The following is a 24,159-nucleotide window of genomic DNA, read 5'->3' on the forward strand; positions in this document are numbered from 1 at the left end:
CGTGTTTGTCAGGGGAGGGATGGCGATTTGGGGCTCAGTCCCACGAGGCCTACCGCCCGCCAGAAAAGGACCCAGGAAGCACGCATTAGGAGGAGGCCAGCCTTGGCTGCTGGGGGCACCCGGCGGGGAGGCGAAGGGTTCGGAGGTCCGGGGTTCCTGGAGCTTTGTTCAGTTACAAGCCAGGCCCTTTTTCAAGGAGAAGCCAATTAGATCCCCGTTGGGGGGTCATCTGACCTCGCGTCCCTCGCCAGGAGGGGCTTCGGGAAGGGCGGGGCCAGCCAGTGCTCCTGGGGGACGCGGCCCCGGGCGGTGCGGGGGAGTCCCGGGAGCAAGAGCGAGGCTGGGCCCCGCCCCGCGCTCCCCAGGCCCCGCCCCCGGGGCTTCCCGGGCGCGCGCCGCCCCGCCGTGTCCGCGCGCCACGCCCCCCTGCTCGCGGGCCGCGTGCGGAGCCGCGCGCCCCGGAGGCTCCGGGACCGTGGCGGCGGTTGGCGGCGGCGGAGCAGCCCTCCGCGGGGCATGTCTTTTCCGGCTGTGGCGAGGAGCTCCTCGAGGGGGAACCGGGAGATGGCCCCCAGGCCGCGGAGCCGGGGCCGATTCTGGGAAGTGGGCGGCGGCAGCAGGGACCGGCTGGAGTGCGCTGCCGCCGAGTCGGAGCGCTGGGAGTTGCTGCTCCGCCGCGGCGAGCTGCTGGCGCTGGGCGGCCACCTGAAGGGAGCGCTGGAGGCGTACGCGACGGCACTGCGCCGCGGCGCCCCGGTCAGGCCCGAGTGCCTGGGCACCCTGGTGGACTGCCTGGTGCTCAACTACCGGCTCCGCCACGGGCTGGGCTGGGGCGCCGCCCGGGCGGCGGGCGCGGACCCCGGCGCCGGCGGGCTGCTCAGCTGCCTGGGCTGCCGGGGCTTCCTGAGCGAGCCGGTGACCGTCCCCTGTGGCCACAGCTACTGCCGCCGCTGCCTGCGGAGAGAACTCCGCGCCCGCTGCCGCCTCTGCCGGGACCGGCTGCCGCCCGCCGCCGCTGCCACTGATGCTGAGGGCACGCCGCCGCCTCTGGCCGCCGCCATCGCCGCCTCGGAATTCAGAACCAGCGTCGTCCTCAACCACCTGGCCGAGAAGTGGTTCCCGGGCCAGCTGGAGCGAGCCCGTGCGGCCGGCCGGCTCGGGGAGCTGCTGCACCAGGGGCGCTACGGGGAGGCCCTGGCCGCCGCCTGCGAGGCGCTGCGAGCAGGTGACGGCGCGGGATGCGGCGCGGCCCGGCCGACCCCACCCTCCCGGCCCCGACGGGCTGGCGACCCGGAGCGTGGCTGCGCCCCCGGGAGGCGCCCGTGCCTCCCGGGGGCCCCTGACTCCCGCGTGTAGGGTCTCGGGGTCCTGGAGGGTGTGGGAGGGGGCGGCGCCCTGGGGTGCTTCGGTCACAATGGGGATCGCCCTCGGAGCCGCTTGTGACGCGGCGTGGGGAGGGGCCCGCGGGCGCGGGGTTCCCTCGGCTGCGGCCTGGCGGCCGGGCGTGCGCGTCCCGAGAGAAGCGGGGGCCCGGCCAGGCCGCCCGGGATCGGGGGCAGTTGGGCGAGCCGGAGCGGCGGCTCTTTTCCTGCCGCGCTCTTTCCGGTAATTGGCCGCCCGGCCCGGCCGGGTCCGCTGCGGGGAAGCGACCGCCGGGGCGGGGAAAGGATCCCCAGCTGAGGCTAGGCGGGCAGCGTTTACCGTGGTCTCCCACAAAAGTTACCGGGGCAATTGGAAGCCGCGGGAGGGCAGAATTGCATAAGCTGGGGGAGGGGGCGTTGTGTAACGGGTGACGTCCGGTGGGCGTGGCGGGAGCTCGGCGCCCGCACCCTGCATCTGGGGGCCCCGCCGGCCACAGGGCGCCGAGCGGGTGCCCGGGCTGCCCTGGGTGTTCGAGTGTTACCTGAAAATGCCTGCGGGATTGGTTCCTCTGGATGGTTTCAACCTGTCTGTTTCAAGTCAGACTTATTTCACAAACATCTGTGCTTACTTTTGAATATACCTAGTTCATTGTCAAGATACAGAGGTAGTCTCAGAGTCCTTTGCCACGCTTCAGTTTGCTTTTCCACTCTTGATCGAGCTGTGGGGAATGGCCTTTAGATCTTTTGTCTTTTTCTTCTTCAAGAGCAGTTTAGGCCTCCTAACCTAGATTAGCACTTTTCTTAAGGTGGTTGTGGGCTGTGGAAAGAAAGGGACGTTGCCTGGTTTATCTATGTAAAATGTCGAGTTGTTTTGTAAGTCGATGGTTCTATACTAGGGAGGTTTTACACGACCCTCACCTCACCCCAAGGGGACATCATATCTATCTGGAGCAATATCTGGAGACATTTTTGGTTGCCACCCCTTATGGGATTAGTGCTGGTACATCTAGCTAGGGGTGCTGCTGAAACACCCTATATTGCACAGGACAGCCTCCCACACAATTGTTGGGCCCAAAATGTCAAGAGTGTCACTGTTAAAACCTTGTGTTAAATTAGCCTATTTCAAGCTTGGCATCTACATTTGCATGAAATAATACTTGGGAGAATAATTCCCAAAGAAAAGACATCTAAGATATAAACTGATGTTAGATATTAGATAAGTTTATAAACTATGAAACTTAAAGTATTTTGTTACTTTTTTTTACCCTAAGTGCTTGTCATTTTGAACTACATAGTAACAATACATCAAGTTATTTAATACCTTTAGCGTTCAAAGCACAAATCTGCTACATTTTCATATACTTTCACTATATTTTTAAATTGGGAGTAGGCAGTTATAAAATAGAATAGAATGGCAGATCCAGAACAAAAGAGAACTATTAAATTCTGATACAGCTAATGCCACCTCTGGATGAATGGAGAGTGAGCGAGGAAGTACAGACCACCTAGACGATCCTGATTTTAAAAACAAAGAAGCAGAAGCTAGGGTAGTGAAATGCCTTGTCCACAGTCAAACCGCTAGCTGATTGTGGAGACAATAACACTGTATCCTGCAGTTCTAAATGCTGGACCACAGCTCATCCTGCCTTTTTAGCTCATCCAATGAAAACGTGTAACATAAATTCCAAGGAAGATTTTTTTTTCTTTTTGTCACTAGCATAAAATAAAGGATATAACTTACTGACAGCAAGCAGTATTATGATTTTGTGATTTGACCTCTTAAAATCAGGTCCTAATCCATGGAAGAACAGTGATCACATTTACTAAGGTCTAGCTCAATTTTCTGTAACTAATACTCTTTTAATTAAGGAAGATCATGGACCTTAGATTGAAGGTATTTTTTAACAGAAAAGGAATGAAAGACCTACTTTTACTTGTTTTCAATTTACAGAGACTGTACATGGGAATTTTGTTCATTTAACTATTTAATCCCACTTTTGCATGACTAAAACCCAAGTCTCTTGACTCATCTCATTTCTAGATCTTTTTTTAAAGAGAGACTCAGAGAGAGAGAGAGAGACAGACAGACAGACAGGAAAGGGGAGAGATGAGAAGCATGAGTTCATAGTGCAGCAACCTTGGGCTTCAAGTTAGCGACCTTTGGGCTCAAGCCAGTGACCATGGGGTCATGTCCATGATCCCACTCTCAAGCTTGTGACCCCGCACTCAAGCTGGTGAGCCCATGCTCAAGCCAGCAATCTTGGGGTTTCAAACCTGAGTCCTCAGCGTCTCAGGCCAGTGCTCTACCACTGTGCCACCTCCTGGTGAGGCTTTAGATCTTTCAAAAATTAATAATTTTATACTTAAAAATATGTCTGAACGACACTAATGAGGATAACTTTTTATCCTTTGAATCTTTAGTGGTAAAATACAGATTTGTGTTTACAGTTTATGGGCGTAAATAAAAATAGTAGAGTTATAAATCTACTTGTATTGTTAGACTTCAACTTTTCTGGGAGTTGGCTGGTTAGCTAGATAGGCATTTGGAATGTATTTATGTAATTGTACTGTTGTAATTACTAATGATACTGTCGTTGCTGACAATGAAAAAAGAACTTCACTATAATTTCTTCATGTAACTCTTATAATGAAACAAGTAAATACTATTAACTGGAAAAATAATTAGTCCAGTTAGCCCACACACATTCAAATTTATGTCTACAGAAAGGAGAGCTTGAAAACCTTTGCCAGAATTAGAAGTTTCCCATTGATATTACATAAGTTTCTGTTGAATTGAAGTATATTTAGATAACAATCCATTGATCTTTTGATATTAACTCTCAGATGTTTCATAACTTTCTGTCTTTTTAGTATTCAAGGATATTATGTAAAAGTCCTGTCTGCAGTGACTCTTTACTTGAGTCTACTGAAATGATGCTACTTTGCTCTGCTGTTTCCCATTTAGTTTTAATCAATTTTTACAGCCTTGCCTCTTCCCTTTGTATACCCCTCTCTTCCCAAAGAAGGAAACAGAACAATATCATTTATAGTTTGAACTTAAAAAATAAATAAAGGTCATAATGGGGAGAACATTTTATCTAAAATACTTGAAGAGGGAGATTTTTGTCTTTACAGAGTCCTTGACTATTACCAAGTATTTTTAAATTTCTTACAGCATTTGATCTTAAAGAATCCTGTGGAGTAGTAGTGTCCTCAGAAGGAAATCAAGGCATCTCAAGCTAGAGATACAGTATGGCCTAGTGGTTAAAGCTCCACATGGCGGGAGCTGACTGCTTAGGTTTGAATCCACAGCGCAGCCCTCCACTTCCTGCCTGACCGCGGCCAGTGTTCCGACGCCCTGTTTGGTTTCCCTGTCAGTATGGCCTAGTGGTTAAAGCTCCACATGGTGGGAGCTGAATGCTTAGGTTTGAATCCACAGTGCGGCCCTCCACTTCCTGCCTGACCACGGCCAGTGTTCCGACGCCCCTGTTTGGTTTCCCTGTCAGAAAAGTGAGAATAGTGCCTGCCTCACAGGCAGGAACCAATAAGACCAGTTACTTAGGTCTGTTGTGAGAATTGAGTCAAAACCTGTAAAGTTCTTTGAATGATGCCTGACAGAGTAAATACCCAGTAAATAGTAATTAAAATACAGTATTTTTGGCCCTGGCCGGTTGGCACAGTGGTAGAGCGTCGGCCTGGCGTGCGGAAGTCCTGGGTTCGATTCCCGGCTAGGGCACATAGGAGAAGCGCCCATTTGCTTCTCCACCCCTCCCCCTCTCCTTCCTCTCTGTCTCTTTCTTCCCCTCCCGCAGCCAAGGCTCCATTGGAGCAAAGATGGCCCGGGCGCTGGGTATGGCTCCTTGGCCTCTGCCCCAGGCGCTAGAGTGGCTCTGGTCGCGACAAAGCAACGCCCCGGAGGGGCAGAGCATCGCCCCCTGGTGGGCGTGCCTGGCGGATCCCGGTCGGGCGCATGCGGGAGTCTGTCTGACTGTCTCTCCCCGTTTCCAGCTTCAGAAAAATACAAAAAAAAAAAAAAATACAGTATTTTTTACAAATGTAAAAGTTGTGCTATCGCTCCAAGATAATTTAGCTAAAACTGAAATCTAAATCTTGTGATGTCAAGTCCTGGTTTTTTTTTTCCTCTACCACGTTAATAATAATACCAGAGTGAGAGTTAAATCCTGATTCTGGCTTGTATATGTTAGTGGAAATATTTTATATTTTAGCCTACATCAATAAAATATAGATACTGCAAGACTTCAGTTATACAAAGACTAGTCAAATTATGGGTAAATACTAAATACACTTAAAGAAAATGTCAAGGGCCCTGGCCAGGTAGGTCAGTTGGAATGCTGACCCGATACGCCAAGGTTGTGGGTTCCATCCCCAGTCAGGGCTCACACAAGAATCAACCAGTGAATGTATGGATAAGTAGAATAACAAACTGATTTATTCTCTCTCTCTCTCTAAAATAAACATAAAAATTTAAAAATGTGTTTAAAAAATGTGAAGGGTTTTTGATATTTTTAATCAATGAGGTTAATGTGAAGAGATTTAAATTTAATTAGTAAACTTAGGCATGTTATAACTTACTTTACAAAGGACTTGAAACATTATATCAAGAGCTAATATTTTTCTATCAATTTTTGAAATATTTTGTAATGTTAACAACCGTTCATTGAGCATTTGTGAATTACCCAGTGTCATAACTGTTTACATGCATTCTCTAATTTAGTCCTCACAACAGTCTTAAGTTGTAGGTATCACTAGCATTTTATAGGTGAGGAGACTGAGGATTAGTGTGAGGTAAATTTCCTAAGTGAATCTGAACCCAAATTTGCTGAATCCAGTAGTTATAATCTTAATTAGTATCCAAACTACTATTCTTAGATCTTATTAATCAATAACTAATAACTTGTCAATTGGCAGCTTTTAGTTTAACTGTGATAATTGTCCTTTATACTGAACTTAATAAAGTAAAAGAAGCAAAGAAATTTAGTATTTTGGTTAGCCATTGAAATTTGCAGAATAGCTCAACAAATAAATTAAAGGACACTCAGGAGAATGAGAAAAAGGATATGAACAGAATTTGTGTACAATCTAAAGAGACAATAAATATATAGTAGTTTTAAAGGCCAAACTTACTGAAGAAATGCACATTAAAGTAATGGTGCTGTTTTTCATTTGTATTTTTCTAGGAAACAGAAAACACAGCCCAACTAAAATAAAGATTTTTAGTTTTTTTTTTTTATAAAAGGAGAGTTAAAATGTATTGAAAATTTATATATAAATATATACATATATATGTATATATATAAAACTTTCTACACAGCCACTCAGCTTTATAAAATAGTTATCAGATATGTAAAGGCATGTAGATAGATGCTCATTATACAAATATTAACAAAATTGGAAGTAAAACTTGCAGAGTAGGAAATTTTTAAGATTGTGTATATAATAGAATACTTGGCAACCATAAAAAACCATGTGGACTTAATTACATTGACAAAAAAGGTTATAAACTATATATTTCATAAAACTACATAAAATGTTATCTATACACAAAGAAAGTACATGTTATTTTTTTGGGGTGGGAAAAATATTTTTAATTTTCTATATTTTTCAAATTTTATAAGTAAACAATAACTTCTATAAATAACTGGAGAAAGAAGGTTTTTTAAAAATGGACTAAGGAAACAACCTATTACTAATCCCACATGTTCCTGAGGGTTAGAGAAGGGACGAGTCACAACTGGAGGGGTCTCTAGCCTCAGCCCCGGAGAGAGATGCCTCGGGCGGCTTAGGAGTAGTATCCTCATGTACAGCAGAAATTTATTTCAAATTTTTAATTTGCCTAATGATGCAGTATTACTGGGTCCAAGAGAAGAGAACATGAGAGCATGAATTGAGCTTAAGATGACTAATTTTAATAAATTTCCCCTAGTTTAGTAAACACTTAGGAAAGCTGGGTCTTGAGGATACAAAGACAGGAAATAATGGAGGAAGCACAAAAATAGATTTTAAAATTAAGGCTCTGTACACACAGTGAAGGGATGCAATCATAATAGCAAACACTGCTGTGCTACAGTGTCCCTGTTCTAAGCCATGCTTTGCCTATTCAAAGGGCCCCAATGTGTGCATTTGCCTCTTTTTTTTTAGAGTTAAGAAGGGATGTCCCTAATTTTTTAAAAAAGCACTGAGAGTTTGAACTCACTAGATATATATTTTTTCCTAACAGGGTCCATCCAGTGTAGTTGTTCCACTAATATTTGAAGTTCTCAGTAAAAACTACCTATGAAGAATTGGGGAGCAAGAGCTGACTCTCTTGTCATCTCTTAGGGAGTCTCAACAGTCAGTGTTTTTGTGTTGAGGGGAGAGGGGACACAGTCTTATTTTGGCTTCGGTCACAGTAGAGCAGTTTGATAGATTGGCTGGGTGTTCTCCAAGACAGGTCTCAGTCACTTCCTTCAGTGCTGTCCTCAAGAAGCCGTGTAAAGGTGACCACTGAGCAGTGAGGCATTGGTGAAAAGGGTGTGATATTTAATAGCTCTGAATGTGCACTGCATCAAGTATGAGGCGATGGGGACTCGCTGTACCAGAAACAAATGGGAGGTTTTTAAAAAGCCCAGTAGGGATCCAGGAGTGGAGTGGGCTGCTTGCTGCAACAGAGAAATCCTGCGCTCTGGCTTGCTGGAGTGGAGGCTGGTCTCAAGGGTGCTCTTGGAGGCACCCCAGCTGTGGGCGGAACACTGCACGTCCTGGGCCGCAGCCCTGTCTTACAGCTCCTGGGTTTGGATGCTGATTCATTTACTACTAACTCTTGAACTATTTTGTCACATGCTGCTCTCCACTTTCTGAACTCCAGTTGTGCTCGTCAAATCAGGATTACATGATGCTGTTTCACAATAAAATTTTCTAATTAGATAATAAGCTCCTCAAAGACAAGGATAAAGTACAATCCTTTGACTACCTACCGGATCTAGCTTTGTGCTAGGACTTTTCATTCTTGATTGATTAATTATATTGAGCTTTCAGTTTCTATGTGTTTTTGTTCAGAGATAATGATTTCCAATTATACTGCTTTAAGAAACTAAAGAAAATATTCTAGACATGTTTTTTACTTAGGAAGTAAGAAATATTTTTATGAAATAGTAATTTCATTCTTCCTTGAAGTTTTTCATTGGTTTAAATTTGAAGGAACAATATTATTCCAGTCTCAAGCACCAGCGATTGAAGAAGTCTTGTGTACTGTAATTGTTCAGTGGAGAGTTATCTGTAGAAAAACATTCCTTTAAAAACTAGAGTAAACCATGGAACTAGTGAGGAGTTTTATAATTTATTTTTATTGTAGCATTATAGATCTGTATGCCCTTCTTAAAACAAATGCTTTATTTTATATGCATACATTTTTGAAAGCTTCAAAGATTAATAGCCTTAAAAGAGTCAAGTTAGTGTAATCTGTATGTACTGAAAATTAGTATTTTGCTTAGATTTCCATTTTAGAATGTATGTACCTGTAGTAATTGATTAATATATTGGGTGAATCAGCTAGCTGTCTGCAATCCTGATTGCCATTGGATGCTAATTTGGTTTCTCAGGTAGAGACATAGAGGATGGTGAAATTAGCAGGAGACATAGAGGATAGTGAAATTAATATCAAAGTTTTTTCCCTCAGGAATATTTGAAATTAACAGTATTGGCATGGCGCAATACCATTTTTGCTAATGGCAGGGATTAAAATATTGACCTCTTTAGAAAGCTGAATCTTTCAGATCATTTTCTCCCAAATCTGGATTATTATATACCTCATAAGATTGAGCCCTGGTCAGTCTTTGTTATTATAGAAATTCCATATGCAGTCGGGATACAAATCGTTGTTTATAAATAAGGATTTAGAAACTAGGGTATAAAAAAATTAAGTTTTGCTATAAAAATAAATCTTCTAAACATCTAAGACATGTCTTTTAAATCTGTATAGAACGCCATATTTTAAGAAAACATTATCTTAGAGGTGATTATTTATATTATAAAAATATTTCCAGTGTTCTTAAGAACCATAATTTCCTCCACTAAAATAGTCTACTTGTAATGATTTCATACAACTTCTAGATAAAATTTAACATGCGAGTAGATTGCACCATGCTGTGTTTGGTTTACAACCTTTGGTATGGTGGTTATTGACTGGCATTACTAGGTCAGTTGTTAAATCTAGTAGGATGTGTTTTGTGGATTGTACAATGATCTTTTACAAACAATCAACCTTTATATTTATTTCAGAGCCCAGCAACTTGACTCTAAAGATTTACAGAGCTGAATCATATGCTGGTCTCCAGGAGTTTAAAGCAGCCATAGAAGATTTGAATGCAGTTCTCTTTCAACTGCCAAGTTGGCCTGAGGTAAAATTGCTGTTTTACATTTTGCATACATTTTAAAGTTTCAATGTAGGGAACATGCATTCAATTATGGTTATGAGTTTTAACAGGATGGTTTGGTTGACTCTTTAAGGAAAAATAGAGTTCTCAAAATCTAAGGTCAGTACTTTGGATAAATATCATCTGACAGTTTTTTAAATTATAAGAAATCGTTGTTTCCTAACTAAAGAACAACCTGAATTCAAGGCAAAGGAAAAAAGATAGATATTTTAATATACAGTATTTCCTCAAAGAGATACAATTGGCCGTATTGTGAAGATGGATACAAACTGGTCATAGTGCACAGTCCCGGAGGCTGGAGAATGAGTGTGGCATTATGATGGGAAGCAAATGATTAGGGATAATTTAATATAGCAGATGGGGCGAAGGAGGTTGCCTTGCCACATAGTTTAGAAAGACTTGAGGCATGTATATAATAAGTTAACTAATTTTTCCTTTTGATCAAATTGCCAAGGCAATAGTCCATCTCCATATGTTCTTTAAGCTAGAAGTTTCTCTTTGTTGTGGCATTTCCCTCCATTCAGAAAGACAGTATAATAAGGATGGTCCAAAAATTATAAATTAATAGCAAAAATTATGCAGAAGCCCATGCTGATATGACTGGTTAGTTCAGGGCACATATCTATTAAGAATAAAAGGAAAAATGATCTGTATGGACAACTTTAAAACTGTTAAAAAGAAAGAAAGCGAGAGAGAGAAAAGGAAAGAAGGAAGGGAGGGAGGGAGGGAAGGAGGGAGGGAGGAAGGAAGGGAAAGGGAAAGGAAGAAAGAAAGAGGGAAGGGAAGAAAGGAAGAAAAAAAGAAAGGAAGGAAGGAAGAAAAAGAGAAAGAAAAGAAAGGAAGGAAGGGGAAGGGAGGAAGGAAGGGGAAGGGAGGAAAGAAGGGAGGGAGGGAGGGAGGGAGGGAGGAAGGAAGGAAGGAAGGAAGGAAGGAAGGAAGGAAGGAAGGAAGGAAGGAAGGAAGGGAAAAGAAAAGAAAGAAAGAACCCTCTGGATTTAGCACTGAAGTTCTATAATTAGAAAAGTGGTTTTGAAGTCATTTTCTCGTCCTCAGTTCCTGTGTAAGTAAGTGCCTCTCCAGGGCAGTGTGTGAGCATTCTGTAAAATGCTCTGAGCTCCTCAGTCATTCAGAGTTTCAAAATGAGCACTTCTGAGCAACCTTTTTTTTTCTCCTTCACTTGACATTGATTTTTTTAAAAAAACAATCCTATCAGTCAAAGTTGTGTGTGTGTGTGTGTGTGTGCTTCCATTGCAGGTCTACTTCAGGAAAGGAAAAGTACTCCATGATGCTGGGTTTTTAGGCGATGCCTTACAACTATTCCTGCAGTGCTTAGCCCTGGATGAAGATTTTGCACCCGCAAAGCTAGAAGTGGAAAAGGTAATCAGTTTACCAACTTGAATAGTTTAAAGCAGGGCTAACACTCAGTTCTTTTGAAAAAATGCCAATTAGAAAACTGGAGTAAGAGCATAAGGAATCTGTAAAAATCAAATTTAGTAGCAATTTGACAAGTGGTTTTTAGGTTCGTATGCTTAGTGTATTGAGTTCTTACTAAAATCAAAACATTTCATTCACAGATATTTAAATGCATTATTTTTGCATTGTTAAATTTAGGTGTTCCCTAATAGTCTGCTTAATCCAAGCCAGACTAATTATCCTTAATTAAACATTGTTGTAATGATGTTTCTGCTCAGGAATTTTTATTGGCCTGCTAAAGTTGGCCTTTCATTTCGGGTCTAACCCTCGTGTACTTTCTGTGGGTGCCAGTAGTATTGCCCAATCAAATTTTTTTTCTGATTTTTCCCAATAGTCTTTATAACACTTTTCAAAGTTTGTTCTGTAGTGTGTAGTAGGTGTTAATTAAAAGAAAAAGGGGGGTTCTCTGATCAGATGACTTTGGGAAACATTGGGTTAAACCAAGTTAAGCAGATTTCTTCAAAACTTCTCAGAGTTTTGCTAAACTAGCATGACAGCATTCAGCTTTTGTCAAACTTATTCAGAAAACATCTGGAAAGACTAGTGTCTTTGAAAATTTGGGGGTAAAACCTACCCTAAATTCAGTTTTAATGCCCTGTCATGATTCTCTCCTTAGTGTCCTCAAAATGCACCACATGATTGAATCCCCTTTGCCCTGTTTCATAAACTGTGGCTTTCTGTCAGAATCAGCTTGGGTGCATGGTCAACGAAAATTCCTGGGCCCTCCACAGACCTCTGGAATTAGAATCTCTGGAGTTAGGACCGAGTTTAAGAAGCACCCTGAAGTATGAGAATTTTTAATTTTTCTCATGTCCCAGATACCTATGAATCAGGGTAACAATGGTATATCCTCTGTGAGGTTCGTTTGCATATACATTCTATATGCATATACAATGAACAAAAATTCATTTACTGTTGTGTGTTTTTTTGACTATTCTGTATTTGTTAGTGGTACTTCCTGGTAAGGTTGCAGAGTTTTTAAGGGCTTATAATTTTGCATTTTCCATGCTGTTGGATATTTTTATATATCTGTAAATATTTGTTGGTTAAGAAGGTCATGTGAATGCAAAATAACTGATGCATTGAAATACTTGTTTTTCCCTAATATGCTTCTTGTAAACTGTGGTAATTTACATAAAATGAAATGTATGGATTTTATAGTTCAGTGAGGTTTGAGAAATTATAAATTAATTTAACAGCACCCTAATCAAGATATAGACTATCTCCATAACCCTAGAAAATTCCCTCATCTCCTTTCCAGAAAATTCCCTATCTCTCTGCACCCAGAGGCGACTGCTGTTCAGATTTCTATCACCACAGAGTAGTTTTGCCTGTTCTAGAACTTCATAAACATGGGTTCATACCATGTGTACTTCTGTGTGTCTGGCTTCTTTCCCTCAACATAATATTTTTGAGCGACATCCAGTGATTTAAAAACTTTATCATTCACTAAGTATTCCATTGTATGAACATACCACAGTTAGTGATATTCATGGTTAGTGATTTTCATCTGGATTGTTTCTAGTTGTTGCTATAAACATTCTTGTAGAAGTCACTCTGTGGGGTTCTGTTTTTATATCTCTGGCAAACACCTGGGAGGGTAGTGGCTGGGTTCTAGGGTAGGTGTGTGTTTAATACATTTTTTCAGATCAAGGGAAATGTGAAAACATACACAGATTTTTAATGTTTGTTCATTAAGCGGGGTATTGCTTGATCAACTACCAGAGATGCACACTTTTATTTACATTGTATATATTTTCTTTTATGTACACTGTAGTGATCATGAATAATTCTGATTTTTGTGTCTTTGATAGAACAGCTAAGAAACTGAACCTCCAAATTTAGACTGTAAGAGATGCGCTGCTATACTTCCAAATAGAGCTTATTTGACAACCAACAGAATTTGAATCTCTCTCCTTTCCTTCTAGCCAGATTCTTCCCTTAACCTACCCTGTTTGAGAGTTTTAGATGTATTCCTAATAGAAGTCCCTAGGAATTCTGACAGGCAGCAGCCTCCCAGGTTACCTCCCAGCTGTTACGGGGCAGCTGGCATTTGGTGCTCCCAACCAGAGCTGGCATGGTGACTGCTCAGCAGTTAAGTTGTTCAGTGAGAAGCTGAGTACAGTGTAAAAACTAAAATTCACTGTGAAGACATGGAATTTTAGAGTTCCATAGTTAGGGGTCCAAGTTCTTTAGTTCACATAAACACCCTAAGTCCAGCCTTCGAATATACATTGGGGGTGAGTATGAACTATTTGACAGGATAGGACTTGCCAATCTTCAGAGGTAAATATTTTCTAGTTCTCTGAAGATCTCCTCTTTTTACAGTTTTTTCATTAAAATATCAGCCTGGTAATTTACATATAATGAAATGTATGGATTTTATAGTTCAGTGAGATTTGAGAAATTATAAATTAATTTGACAGCACCCTAATCAAGATCTAGACTATCTTCATAACCCTAGAAAATTCCTGCTCAGGCTGTCAGTTGAACCACTCCCATGCCTGCCTTTTGAATCATTTCTTTGAGATGCTTTGACCACATTGAGGCACATGTTGGTTTTATAAGACTTTTAAGTCTATTTGGCAATTCTGCTTATTAATCTGTTCCTCCTCTGCTCATTTTACATAATGTCTGCTACCAGTTTTCTAAAAGTTTTTAAATATCAGGTACCTCTATATTAAATTATATTTATAGTTTTAATTATCTTTATCATACTTCTATTACAGATTTTATTTGATTTATTATCACCTGAAAACTTAAAAGAAGGCCTGAAGGATTCTTCCTGGAGTTCATTACCATGTACTAAAAACAAACCTTTTGGTTTTCCGTCAGTGACGGCCGAGTCCCACTGTGCCAGTGAGCTCAGCCCGGAGGAGGTAAGGGCTGACAAAAGATTATCACGGGTTCAGTGTGTCTGTGTCTGTACAAGTTAAGATCTTCACTTCCCTAATTTCAACTACTAGAATCTCGTTAGGTACTTTTAAGCTATTATATTTAATTTTGTCTTAATAGGATTTTTGTCTTTAACCTTTTATTTTAGACTAAAAACTTTTATGTAAAAGACTTGTTCATTAATCACATTCTAGGTCACCCAAATGTTAGAGAACTTTTAGTCTCTTGGAAAATAGAGAACATTATGCTTATTTTTGTTTCTTTGGGGTAGAAACAACTATATTAATATAACTGCTTAAACCTCATTTTAATGTAAGTTGCTGGGTGTCTAGGGCTATGTAAGTACTGGCAAAAATCATTTACTTGCCAAGGTTTTAGAATTAAAAGTTGATGCTGTTAAATGAACAGTAAAATAAACATTACAAGATGTTGAAATTTCGTTTCGGTTTGATTTTTGGTGAGAGCGAGAAAAGATAGTAAAGAAATACAGATGCCCTGTTATTGTATTTTTATAGAACGCAGAAATACCAGAGGTCCCGTCAGAGCCTGTCAAAGGAAGCTTAAACCGTGCTCAGTCAGCACAGGCTATAAATTCCACAGAAATGCCTGCCAGAGAGGATTGCTTAAAAAGAGTGTCCTCGGAACCTTTACTCTCTGTTCAAGAAAAAGGTGCTCTTCTGAAGAGAAAGTTGTCTCTTTTAGAACAGGACGTGATTGTCGACGAAGATGGAAGAAATAAGCTTAAAAAACAAGGAGGTAAACATTTAATGACTCTCATATAAAATATTTATTTATTTAGAATAACTTTTAAACTTTTTTCCCAAAATAACACTCTTTGTTTAAATAGAAACTTCCAGTGAAGTCTGTACGTTTTCAGTAACTTATGGCGACATCCCAGAAGAATTAATAGATGTTTCGGATTTTGAGTGCTCTCTCTGCATGAGGTAAGTATGTAAAACTTTATAAAAGATGAATATTTTATACTAATGTAAATAAAATACAGGGTAGATGAAGGTAATCTACTCTAATAATAGACAATGTAATGAACAGAGAGTACTGTACTGAAAATCAAAAGATAGAAATTTTACTCCTAGGTTAACTGTTGATACCTTGGACAAGTAACTTTAATGTATGAACCTCGTTTTCCTTATTTAGAAAGTGGGGTCATTATTTGCATAGCCTCTATCATAGTGACTTATATAAAAAGTACCTGGAAAATTGTAAAGCACTATAAAAACTGTACATATTATTATTAAAACTTAGATATATCCATGATTTTAGATCTGAGCAAGAATTCTAATTATGTATTGTATACATGTGACTCTTGTTTATATATCTTAACCATAAAATCCCGTTAAAAGTATCATTGGATAAGGATTTTCATTATGTAATGCTTAGAATTCTAAAAGACTGACAGTTTGGAGGGAATGCTTTCTGCTCACACAAGTTGTGTGGAGTCGAAGGAGCAGTGCACGCAGAGTGCCGAGACCTGGGCCGGCCCCGCGAGGCCGACAGTAACTAGCGGTGTTCCTCAGCGAGTCTCTAACTCGGAGCCTAGGTCTTCGTTTATGAGCTGAGGGGATTAGATTGGACCATTTCTGAAGTACCTGTACACTTACAATCCTTATAGGAAATTCAGAGGTCTTTCAGGAAATAGTTATAATGTAAGTAAAATTAATTTTTCCCATGTTATTTGAGTATTGCATTTGGTATTAAGCCTATATTTCTTTAGGACTTAACTGTAATATTTATTGGATTATTCCTTTTAATGAATTTCATATAGTGAGCCTTTTATAAGCTTATTAAGAAAACCAGCTTTAAAGAGATGAGAAAATAAGAAAGCTACTTTGAAATTATTAATGATCTATTTTACATTATTTATTTTGCATTTAGTCTTTGAACTCTGGCATGTATTTTATGTTTACTGCATGTCTCAGTTTGGAGCAGCCGCATTTCATGTGCATAGTGCCGCATGCGGCGAGTGGTGGCGATGTTAGTACAGCTCTGGGGACTTGGCAGGGCTCCTCCATTGATAGAGGACATTTAAGACGTTTCTCAGGAGAGTGTAATTGCATTGATCACTGCCCCTTTCCCCTTCTGCCCACCAGACCCTCCTTCCTCCTCCTCTAAATAGAGATCAGTGCTATGGTTCTATTATTAGTTTGCCCACTTCTTCCAACGCTAGTTTCCTGTGAAGACTAACATGCACTTTGGTTGATTTCAGGTTGTTTTTCGAGCCAGTAACAACCCCTTGTGGACACTCATTCTGTAAGAACTGTCTTGAACGCTGTTTAGATCATACACCATATTGTCCCCTTTGCAAAGAAAGCTTAAAAGAGGTAAACATTTTATCTGTTGGTCCTAAGTTTGGCAGCATGGTTTTATTTCTGCTCAGCTATAGACACAGTGATTATCGGGTTCAGAATGAACTACATCATATATGCTGAGTGACTGAAAAAGATAATGTTTCATCTGCATGTTAGGGTTGAAGACCGTGAGGTGAGAGAAGGTAGGGGAGTGCAGAGAGCCCCTGGAGACCAAGCTCCCTGTACTTAATGCTTCAACAAAGGGGACAGGTCGAGGACCAGGTCAGGAGTAGGTTCAGTTTTAATGACAATTTGGGGAAACCCAACTGCCCTGCCTCCCACCCCCAATAATAGGTCAGATTTGTGACCTAGTTCAGTCCCCTTAACATCCGAACCAACTTTGTCCAGTAGACTTTCTGCATTGATGGAAATGCGCTTTTTCTGTGCTGTCCGTCCTGGTAGTCACTAGCCACATGTGGCTGTGAAGCACTTGAAATATGGTTAAGGCAACCAAGAAGTTTGTTTAATTTTTATCAGTTTCCATGTAAGTAGGCACATATGATTGATTGTGACTACCACCCTACTGGACAGCTCTAGAGAGGAGAGGGAGACACGGCTGCCCACACCCCTTCTCACAGAGTAGTGGTCAGCGCTCATAGCCGGTGTTAGGACGGCTAGATCCCAGGTGGGTGTCCACTGCAGCGGATGGGAGGACAGCACCCCTCAGTGTGCAAGGGCACTGGACCTCTCTGCGGGGAGGCCACAGCCTTCACTCAGCTCCAGCTGTGCCGGTGGCATTGGTCAGGGACAGTGATCCTGTCCCGGGTGGTTGACAGGATTGTTGAAACATAAAGTGTCTTCCAAATATGAATAAAAAGTTGATAAAACCATTTTACTATTGAACATAATAACTATTTTCTATGTACAAAACATGACTCTATAAGTATAATATATATGTATTGTTATGTTTGATATATGTGTCTATATAACAAACCGATACGAAAAACATACAATCTTATGCAGAATGTTCACAAAATCAGGAAACAAGATAAACTTATTATTGAAGAGTTTGTTAATTACAGGTTCAACTAGTATACTCAGTGTTTTTAGGTGAAGTACTCTAAATATGCTATTTTTCCTGTGTTTCCAGAGTTTTTAGATACTCTCATCTATATTTATTATGCTTTTTTTTTAGATTAACAATTAGATATATTGCTTTAAATTTAGAGGTACTGCATCTTAAAAAAATGTTTGGAGTTTGAAAGAAAATAAGCATATTATTTAAAAATACAACTAACATACTATTTAAAAATAACTTTATCCTGTGTCCTGGCTTTGAAAATACCCTGTATAATATAATTTGTCCAATCTAAATATATATTTTAAGAAGTAAAAATTGATATGGTCTACAGTGTAACATTTTTCCTACTGTGAGTTTATTTTGCTCATTTTTTCAACATATTTTAAAGATAGAATTTTCATGGCAGTATAATAATATAATGATTTAATATTTTCCTATTATTGGGTTTGTAAATTATTTTGTTTCTCTTTTTTTATATCTACCATATTTTATGTCTTTGATCATTTCCTTAGGATAAGTTCCTGGGAAGTAAGCTACTAGCTTAAAGGTCTTATGTTTATAAGACTTAAAACAAATTGCCAAATTGGCTAGGTCCCTAGAAGTGTAAAAATTTAGATTTCTATCAGTAATGTAAGAGAGGCCATATTTCCTTAAATTTAATACATGAGCATTACATTTTAAAACATCTTTATTAATTTAATAGAAAAATACTAATAAAATTGCTTTTATAATGTCTGTAATTTGATTAATTTTATAAAACAGTTGTCAGTTGACTGTAGCTGCATTATCTGCTCAGGAGTACCACTTATCGGTGGTTCTCAGAGTGCTTTCCTGCGCGGCAGCGCTGGTCACCAGGAGCCTGTGGGAGGGGTCAGACCCCACCCTGGAGCCTCTACTGCAGAAACTCCGGGTGGGCACAGCAGTCTGCATTGTAATGAGCCCTGGCTCATGCTGCCCTCTGAAAACCTCTGCTGTTACCCATCTCCTAACCTCTCATCTTCCCCACTCCGTTTTTCACTGGATGGGGACAAAACCCTAGTTTCTGTGCATGTTCAGATGAAAGCATGGCTTTTCTTGTCTCATCGTCATCTCCCAAGAATTTCTCCTCACCGCCTTTATTAAATCAATTTGTACTGGGCAGTTTCTCTGTCCGGAGTTCGGGGCACACACTCGGACTGGTCCCGCCCCTGTGCAGCTGTTAGTCCGTTACAGAGAACTGATGTATTTGTCCCCATCTGTGTAACAGTGCAGAGCATGGTAACTGCCTTTCATGTGGTAAAAGCAGTAAAAGAGGGGTTCTTGGGAGACAGAAAAACAATTAAGGAAGACTTTATGAAAAGGTAAAATTGGAGCCAGACCTGGAAAGGGGCTTTTTTGTCAGCAGGTGTGGAAGAGATGGCTTTTAGCAGTTGGAATAACCACACAAAAATGCATGAGAGCGGCAGTTTTTCAGGGTATGAAGGGAGTGTAAATGTACCATTTTATAGAGTCCAGGGACTCTTACATGAAAAGCTACCTCTTGGTAAGGGTCTGAGTGGTAGTCAGGTGGCAGGGGAAGGAGAATCTGAAAGAAAACAAAACTATCTGGAAACTGCCACTGAAATGGGGAACAAAAAGGGGGTGGGCTAATTTTGCTTTTTTAAAGTAAAGCACACATACCAATTTCTTAATTCCTTATTTTGGTTTCTCAGTGAAAATGCTAGTTTCAGGTGCCCGTGAGCTGTCAGATGGAAATTGGCCTTTGGTGTGGGAAGGTGGGGCAGGGCTGGCAGCCCCTAATGAAGGGTCTGTGGTCAGAGCCAGGCACAGGCCTTACTGGAGGGCTTGGTTCGGGCTGCACCGAGTCTCTCTGCTCTTGAGCAAGCCTCAGTGTGCCTGCCTAGCACCACCCATTGTGAAGTTCCCTCACGAATTCATTCAGGATTGACTGTGTGAATATGTAATAAAGGCTTTACTCTATCTGCTGAACTGTTTTGCCTGTTTTATACTATAGGAAAGAAGTACTGGAATGTAAAATAATATTGTCTTTTAGTATCTAGCAGATAGGAGGTACTGTGTCACACAGCTGTTGGAAGAATTAATAGTGAAGTATCTGCCTGATGAGCTGTCTGAGAGAAAAAAAATATATGATGAAGAAACTGCTGAACTCTCACAGTAAGTTTCTTCTCATAAAAACACAATCAAATTGCAAACTACTACCCTTTAAAATAGAAGGAGAAACCTTCTAAGTGCAAGCTGGATCCTGTCTTTATTTAGTTCAACCCATATAGTCAAAGGCTTATGTTAAACAAATATCATTCACCTTCCCCTGTCCTAAAACAGAATTATTTAAAAGTTCATTTGGTAACTTCCCTATGTTCTGCTGGGAATTATTGACTCAGCCCGTTGCTTTGAAGCAGTGTTTTAGGTGGGGGAGGGTCTCTTAGTGACAGGAGGCATTGGCACCCGGACTGAAGGTGGAGCTAGCAACCGAGGTTGCTGGGAACAGCAGCCCTCAGGTATCAAGGCCGGCAGGAGGAAGGGGGGGGATAATTGTCGGGATTGGTGGAAGGTTTAGCCAGTTAGAGGTTTGGAAGGTGGGAATTTGAGGCCTGAGACTGAAATGGAAAAGGGCAAAGGGTGGGGGAAGAATGATTTAGGGGCCAAATTCTTAGTTAATGAAAATACTGCCTTGAAGCAGAATAGAGTTAGTAACAGGAATGTGAGGAACCTGGAGGTAACGCTGGGATTGGTGGAACAGACTACTATTAAGAGCACATCATGGCTGGTTGGGCTGGGTAGGTTGAACCTGGTTTTGTTCCTCTGGACACCTTTCTTTCTTGTACTATTTTTCTCCAATATCTTCCCTTCTTTGACCAGTCACTTGAGTCTCTAAATATCTTCCATTGGTTTTTAATTTCTTAACTCTTTTTCTTTTATTTTCTTTTAACTAGCATGCTAAAGAACAAAATTGCAATTTTGGTATACTGTTTTTATTGAACTTTTGGTTTCCATTATTTTTCGTATTATAAATTGAAGATTTTATCCTCACTTTCTAAGAAAAATGTAATTGTGCTGGCAGACTGTTCTTTCAGCCAGTGTCCCCCCAGTGTCCCATTGGGCCAGTGGCCTTCACTGGAAGAAAGACATCTGATCTTTTCTTTATGGAAATCGATATTGAGCTGTCTTCTCATGAAACTGATATTTTATTGTGGTGTTTTATGGTAGTAAATATTCTGATGAAGTTTTTTTGATCAACACTGCAAAAAGCTGGCAATAAAAAAGCTACAGATATACTTTTAAAATCTTAAACAGTGACACAACCAGACCACCCACAGAGAAGTGCACTGCACGAATGACAGGTGGAGCAATGGGTGGGGGTGCTGAGTGGGGATCTGGCTGCTGACCATGAGACTGGCCTTGTGAAGGGAGGTTCCTCCTCCACGCTTAGGTCCTTACAGGTTTCGATACTAGGTCTGCAGGTTGCTTTTGCTGTTGTTCAGTTCTTATGTTAAGGAGAGTGCTCAGTGATGGTTGAATCCAGTTTTAAAAGTAAAGGAATTATCCATTGTGTATTAAATATGTTTTTGTTAAATATTTTTACATATGTAACGAGGTCTTTTTGAAGAAATATTAGAAGATATAAATGAGCAGGGGAAAAGTTTCTTTTGGCATTTGGTGTATATATTTTTTAGATTTTAATATATATAAATACATTTTAAACACAGATGGGATCATTTTATTCATATTATTCCATAACCTCTTCTTCTCCTTAATATAGACATTTAAATGTATCTCTTTTTATGACTATGTCATAATTTATTTCACTAGTCCTCTCCTTTTGCTGCTAAGTTTTGGCTACTATACATAGTGTTACATTGAACATTCTTTTAGTACTGGGAGCGGGGGAGGGAGCCTGTTGGTTCAAAGGATACAAACATTTAAAAAAATTCTTGATGTATATAGCCAAATTCTTGTTCACCGTGGTTGCACTGTTGCTATCCGCCCCTGCTCTGCCAGCTTCCCTACACTTTGCAAAGCTGGGTGTTGCCTGTGTCCTCCTTATTTTCTGTCAATCTGGCAATGGAGAACGTATCATTTTAATTATCTGGAAAAATGTTATTGAATTATCTCTTTCCATTCTGTTACAAGTAAGAGGAGGGGAGATAGAGAGGCAGACTCCCACATGCACCCCAACCGTGATCCACCCAGCAGCCCCTGTTTGGGGCTGATGCTCTGCCAATCTGTGGCCATGCTCACAAAGGAACTATTTTTAGCACCTGAGGCAGAGGCTCCGTGGAGCTATCCTCAGCACCTGGGGCCAAAGCACTCAAATCAATTGAGCCATGGCTGTGGAAAGGGAAGACAGAGAGACAGAGAGAGAAAGAGAGAGAGAGAGAGAGAGAGAGAGAGAGAGAGAGAAAGGGAGAGAAAGGGAGAGAAGGGGGAGGGGAGGGGTGGAGAAGTGAACGATTGCTTCTCCTGTGTGCCGTGACTGGGAATCAAACTGAGGACATCCATACACCAGGCCAGCACTCTACTATTGAGCCAACTAGCCAGGGCTGAAATACCTATTTTTGATAGTAAGTTTGAAAATATTTTTAATGCCTAAGAATTTTTGATGATTTGATTTTTGTCTTTTGTGGGAGTTCATATTTTCTTATTGTTATCTAAGAGTAACTTAGTGTTTTACAGATAAAAAATACTGTCATGTTACAGATTTTTAATATAAAATAGTAATTATAATCAACTGCTTTTGATTCATAAAGGTACTTAGCTCTATATGATAACCTGGCATCTCGAATTCTAATCAGCCTGTATACATATGAGGATCACAGACAGGGTTTTCAGTGTTAATATTGTATCTATGTGAGCGCAATAAAGGTGATGCTGAGTCTTGTTCTTGCCAAGAATAAAATCACTTTAGGCCTAATTTCCTTTTGTTTTATACTAATTTATTTCTATTGCAAGCTTGACTCATTTTGGTTGTATGTTCTGATATATAATAATAAAACTTCTCTCTTCTTCAGCCTGACCAAGAATGTTCCAATATTCGTTTGCACTATGGCCTACCCCACTGTGCCTTGCCCTCTTCACGTGTTTGAGCCAAGATACAGACTGATGATTCGAAGAAGTATACAAACTGGAACTAAGCAGTTTGGGATGTGTGTCAGTGATACACAGAATAGGTATGCTTTTTGTGTGTTTAAATATTTTTATTTATATTGAAACTTTCCTTGAATATTGTTGAGAATTTGTGTTCTTGTTGCTTGAACTTTGATATTAATTCATTTTTCTTTTAGTTTTGCAGATTATGGGTGTATGTTACAAATTAGAAATGTGCACTTCTTACCTGATGGAAGGTCTGTGGTGGATACAGTTGGAGGAAAGCGGTTTCGGGTTTTGAAAAGAGGAATGAAAGATGGATACTGCACTGCAGACATCGAGTATCTGGAAGATGTGAAGGTATTACGGGCACTGCTTTCCAGCGCCCTGGTGCACTCGGTCTGAGGCTCTGTGCAGGCGTCGGGGCGGTTGTCTAGGCAGATGAAGCACTTCTTTCTATCAGAGCCTCAGCAAGTCTGATGCAGATCAGTTCCGATTCACCTCTTTCTCACCTTGCTCCTCATTGTGAGTTCCAGGAGAACTCGGTAGAACCACATCCTCTTCATTTCTGCAGGCTCAGCCACCAGTACGGTGCCTACGGTGTAGTGTGTTTGCACCATAGGTTCTTCACTGGAGCAGTTGATTGGATTTGGACCATTTTTAAGTGTACAGTTTAGTGGCATTAAGTACATTCACATTATTGTGCAAAGGTACCTTTTAAAGTTACCTTTTCAAGTTTTGTGATTCGTTTACAATCTTTCAAAAATGAAAAGTATTTTTTTGGTCTCTTATGTGCTATAGACTCACCTTTTATATTTCAGAATGTTTCTAGAGTCCCTTGTGTTGTTTTCATAGTGAGTCATCCCCGAAGTGTAAAGGCTGAGGCAAGCCTGGTATTTCGCTAGGCTGTGCTAATGTATGTGGAGCAGAGCACCCTGGCAGGCAGTGAGTGGGATGTAAATGTGTGTTGAAGAAATCAATGCGAGATGGGTGCGTTAGTGTTCCATCTTCCCACCGGCGTCCTGTGAGACTACTCTGTGCTCAGGCTGGAAGGCTGGTGCATTTCATTCTACGCTCAGTTTCCTGATCCCTAGTCTGAAGGGTGCGTGGAGGATGAGGGAGATGGCCACAGCCTTGGGCCTTGACCGCAGGAGAAGTTCATCATTGAATTATTTATCCTCTATCTTTACATGCTAAGTTACTTGCTGCATTTTTTGTGTTTTGTTTTTTAACCCAGTTCCCTGGTAAAAGATAATTCTGCTTGTCTTCCATTCTGTTAGCCTTTTTGCCACCTCACGGGCACCTAAACCCCCTCCCTCAGGCTTCCCTTGTAGCAGCTTTGTTCTTCCACTTTTAGTCCCACTCCTTTCAAAAGCCACTGATCCATAAAGACAAAAGGAATTGCAAATTGGAGTAGACCTTAGTCCAAGAACTCACTCTCAATCCAATGCCTCCTCCTACTGGGGCTGTTACAGTGCGTTGTCAGTGGGGTTCTGTGACAGAACATTGCTACTCAGCAAGGCTGG

General features: G+C 41.1%; 1 protein-coding gene across 1 annotated transcript in view; it reads left to right on the plus strand.

Annotated features, from left to right (window-relative positions):
- The first annotated feature begins 425 nt into the window (after window positions 1-425).
- LONRF1 (LON peptidase N-terminal domain and ring finger 1) overlaps window positions 426-24,159 on the plus strand; it is a 28,363-nt gene continuing 4,629 nt past the window's right edge. The window contains exons 1-10 of the mRNA XM_066236240.1: window positions 426-1,225; window positions 9,639-9,757; window positions 11,048-11,170; window positions 13,996-14,145; window positions 14,677-14,917; window positions 15,009-15,105; window positions 16,386-16,500; window positions 19,581-19,702; window positions 22,558-22,716; window positions 22,831-22,993. Coding sequence (XP_066092337.1) covers window positions 517-1,225; window positions 9,639-9,757; window positions 11,048-11,170; window positions 13,996-14,145; window positions 14,677-14,917; window positions 15,009-15,105; window positions 16,386-16,500; window positions 19,581-19,702; window positions 22,558-22,716; window positions 22,831-22,993 — 1,998 coding nt within the window. The 5' untranslated portion in view covers window positions 426-516. The remainder of the gene's footprint in view (window positions 1,226-9,638; window positions 9,758-11,047; window positions 11,171-13,995; window positions 14,146-14,676; window positions 14,918-15,008; window positions 15,106-16,385; window positions 16,501-19,580; window positions 19,703-22,557; window positions 22,717-22,830; window positions 22,994-24,159) is intronic.

This window comes from Saccopteryx bilineata, chromosome 6 (assembly GCF_036850765.1).
Source record: "Saccopteryx bilineata isolate mSacBil1 chromosome 6, mSacBil1_pri_phased_curated, whole genome shotgun sequence".
In the NCBI taxonomy this organism is placed as follows: Eukaryota; Metazoa; Chordata; class Mammalia; order Chiroptera; family Emballonuridae; genus Saccopteryx; species Saccopteryx bilineata.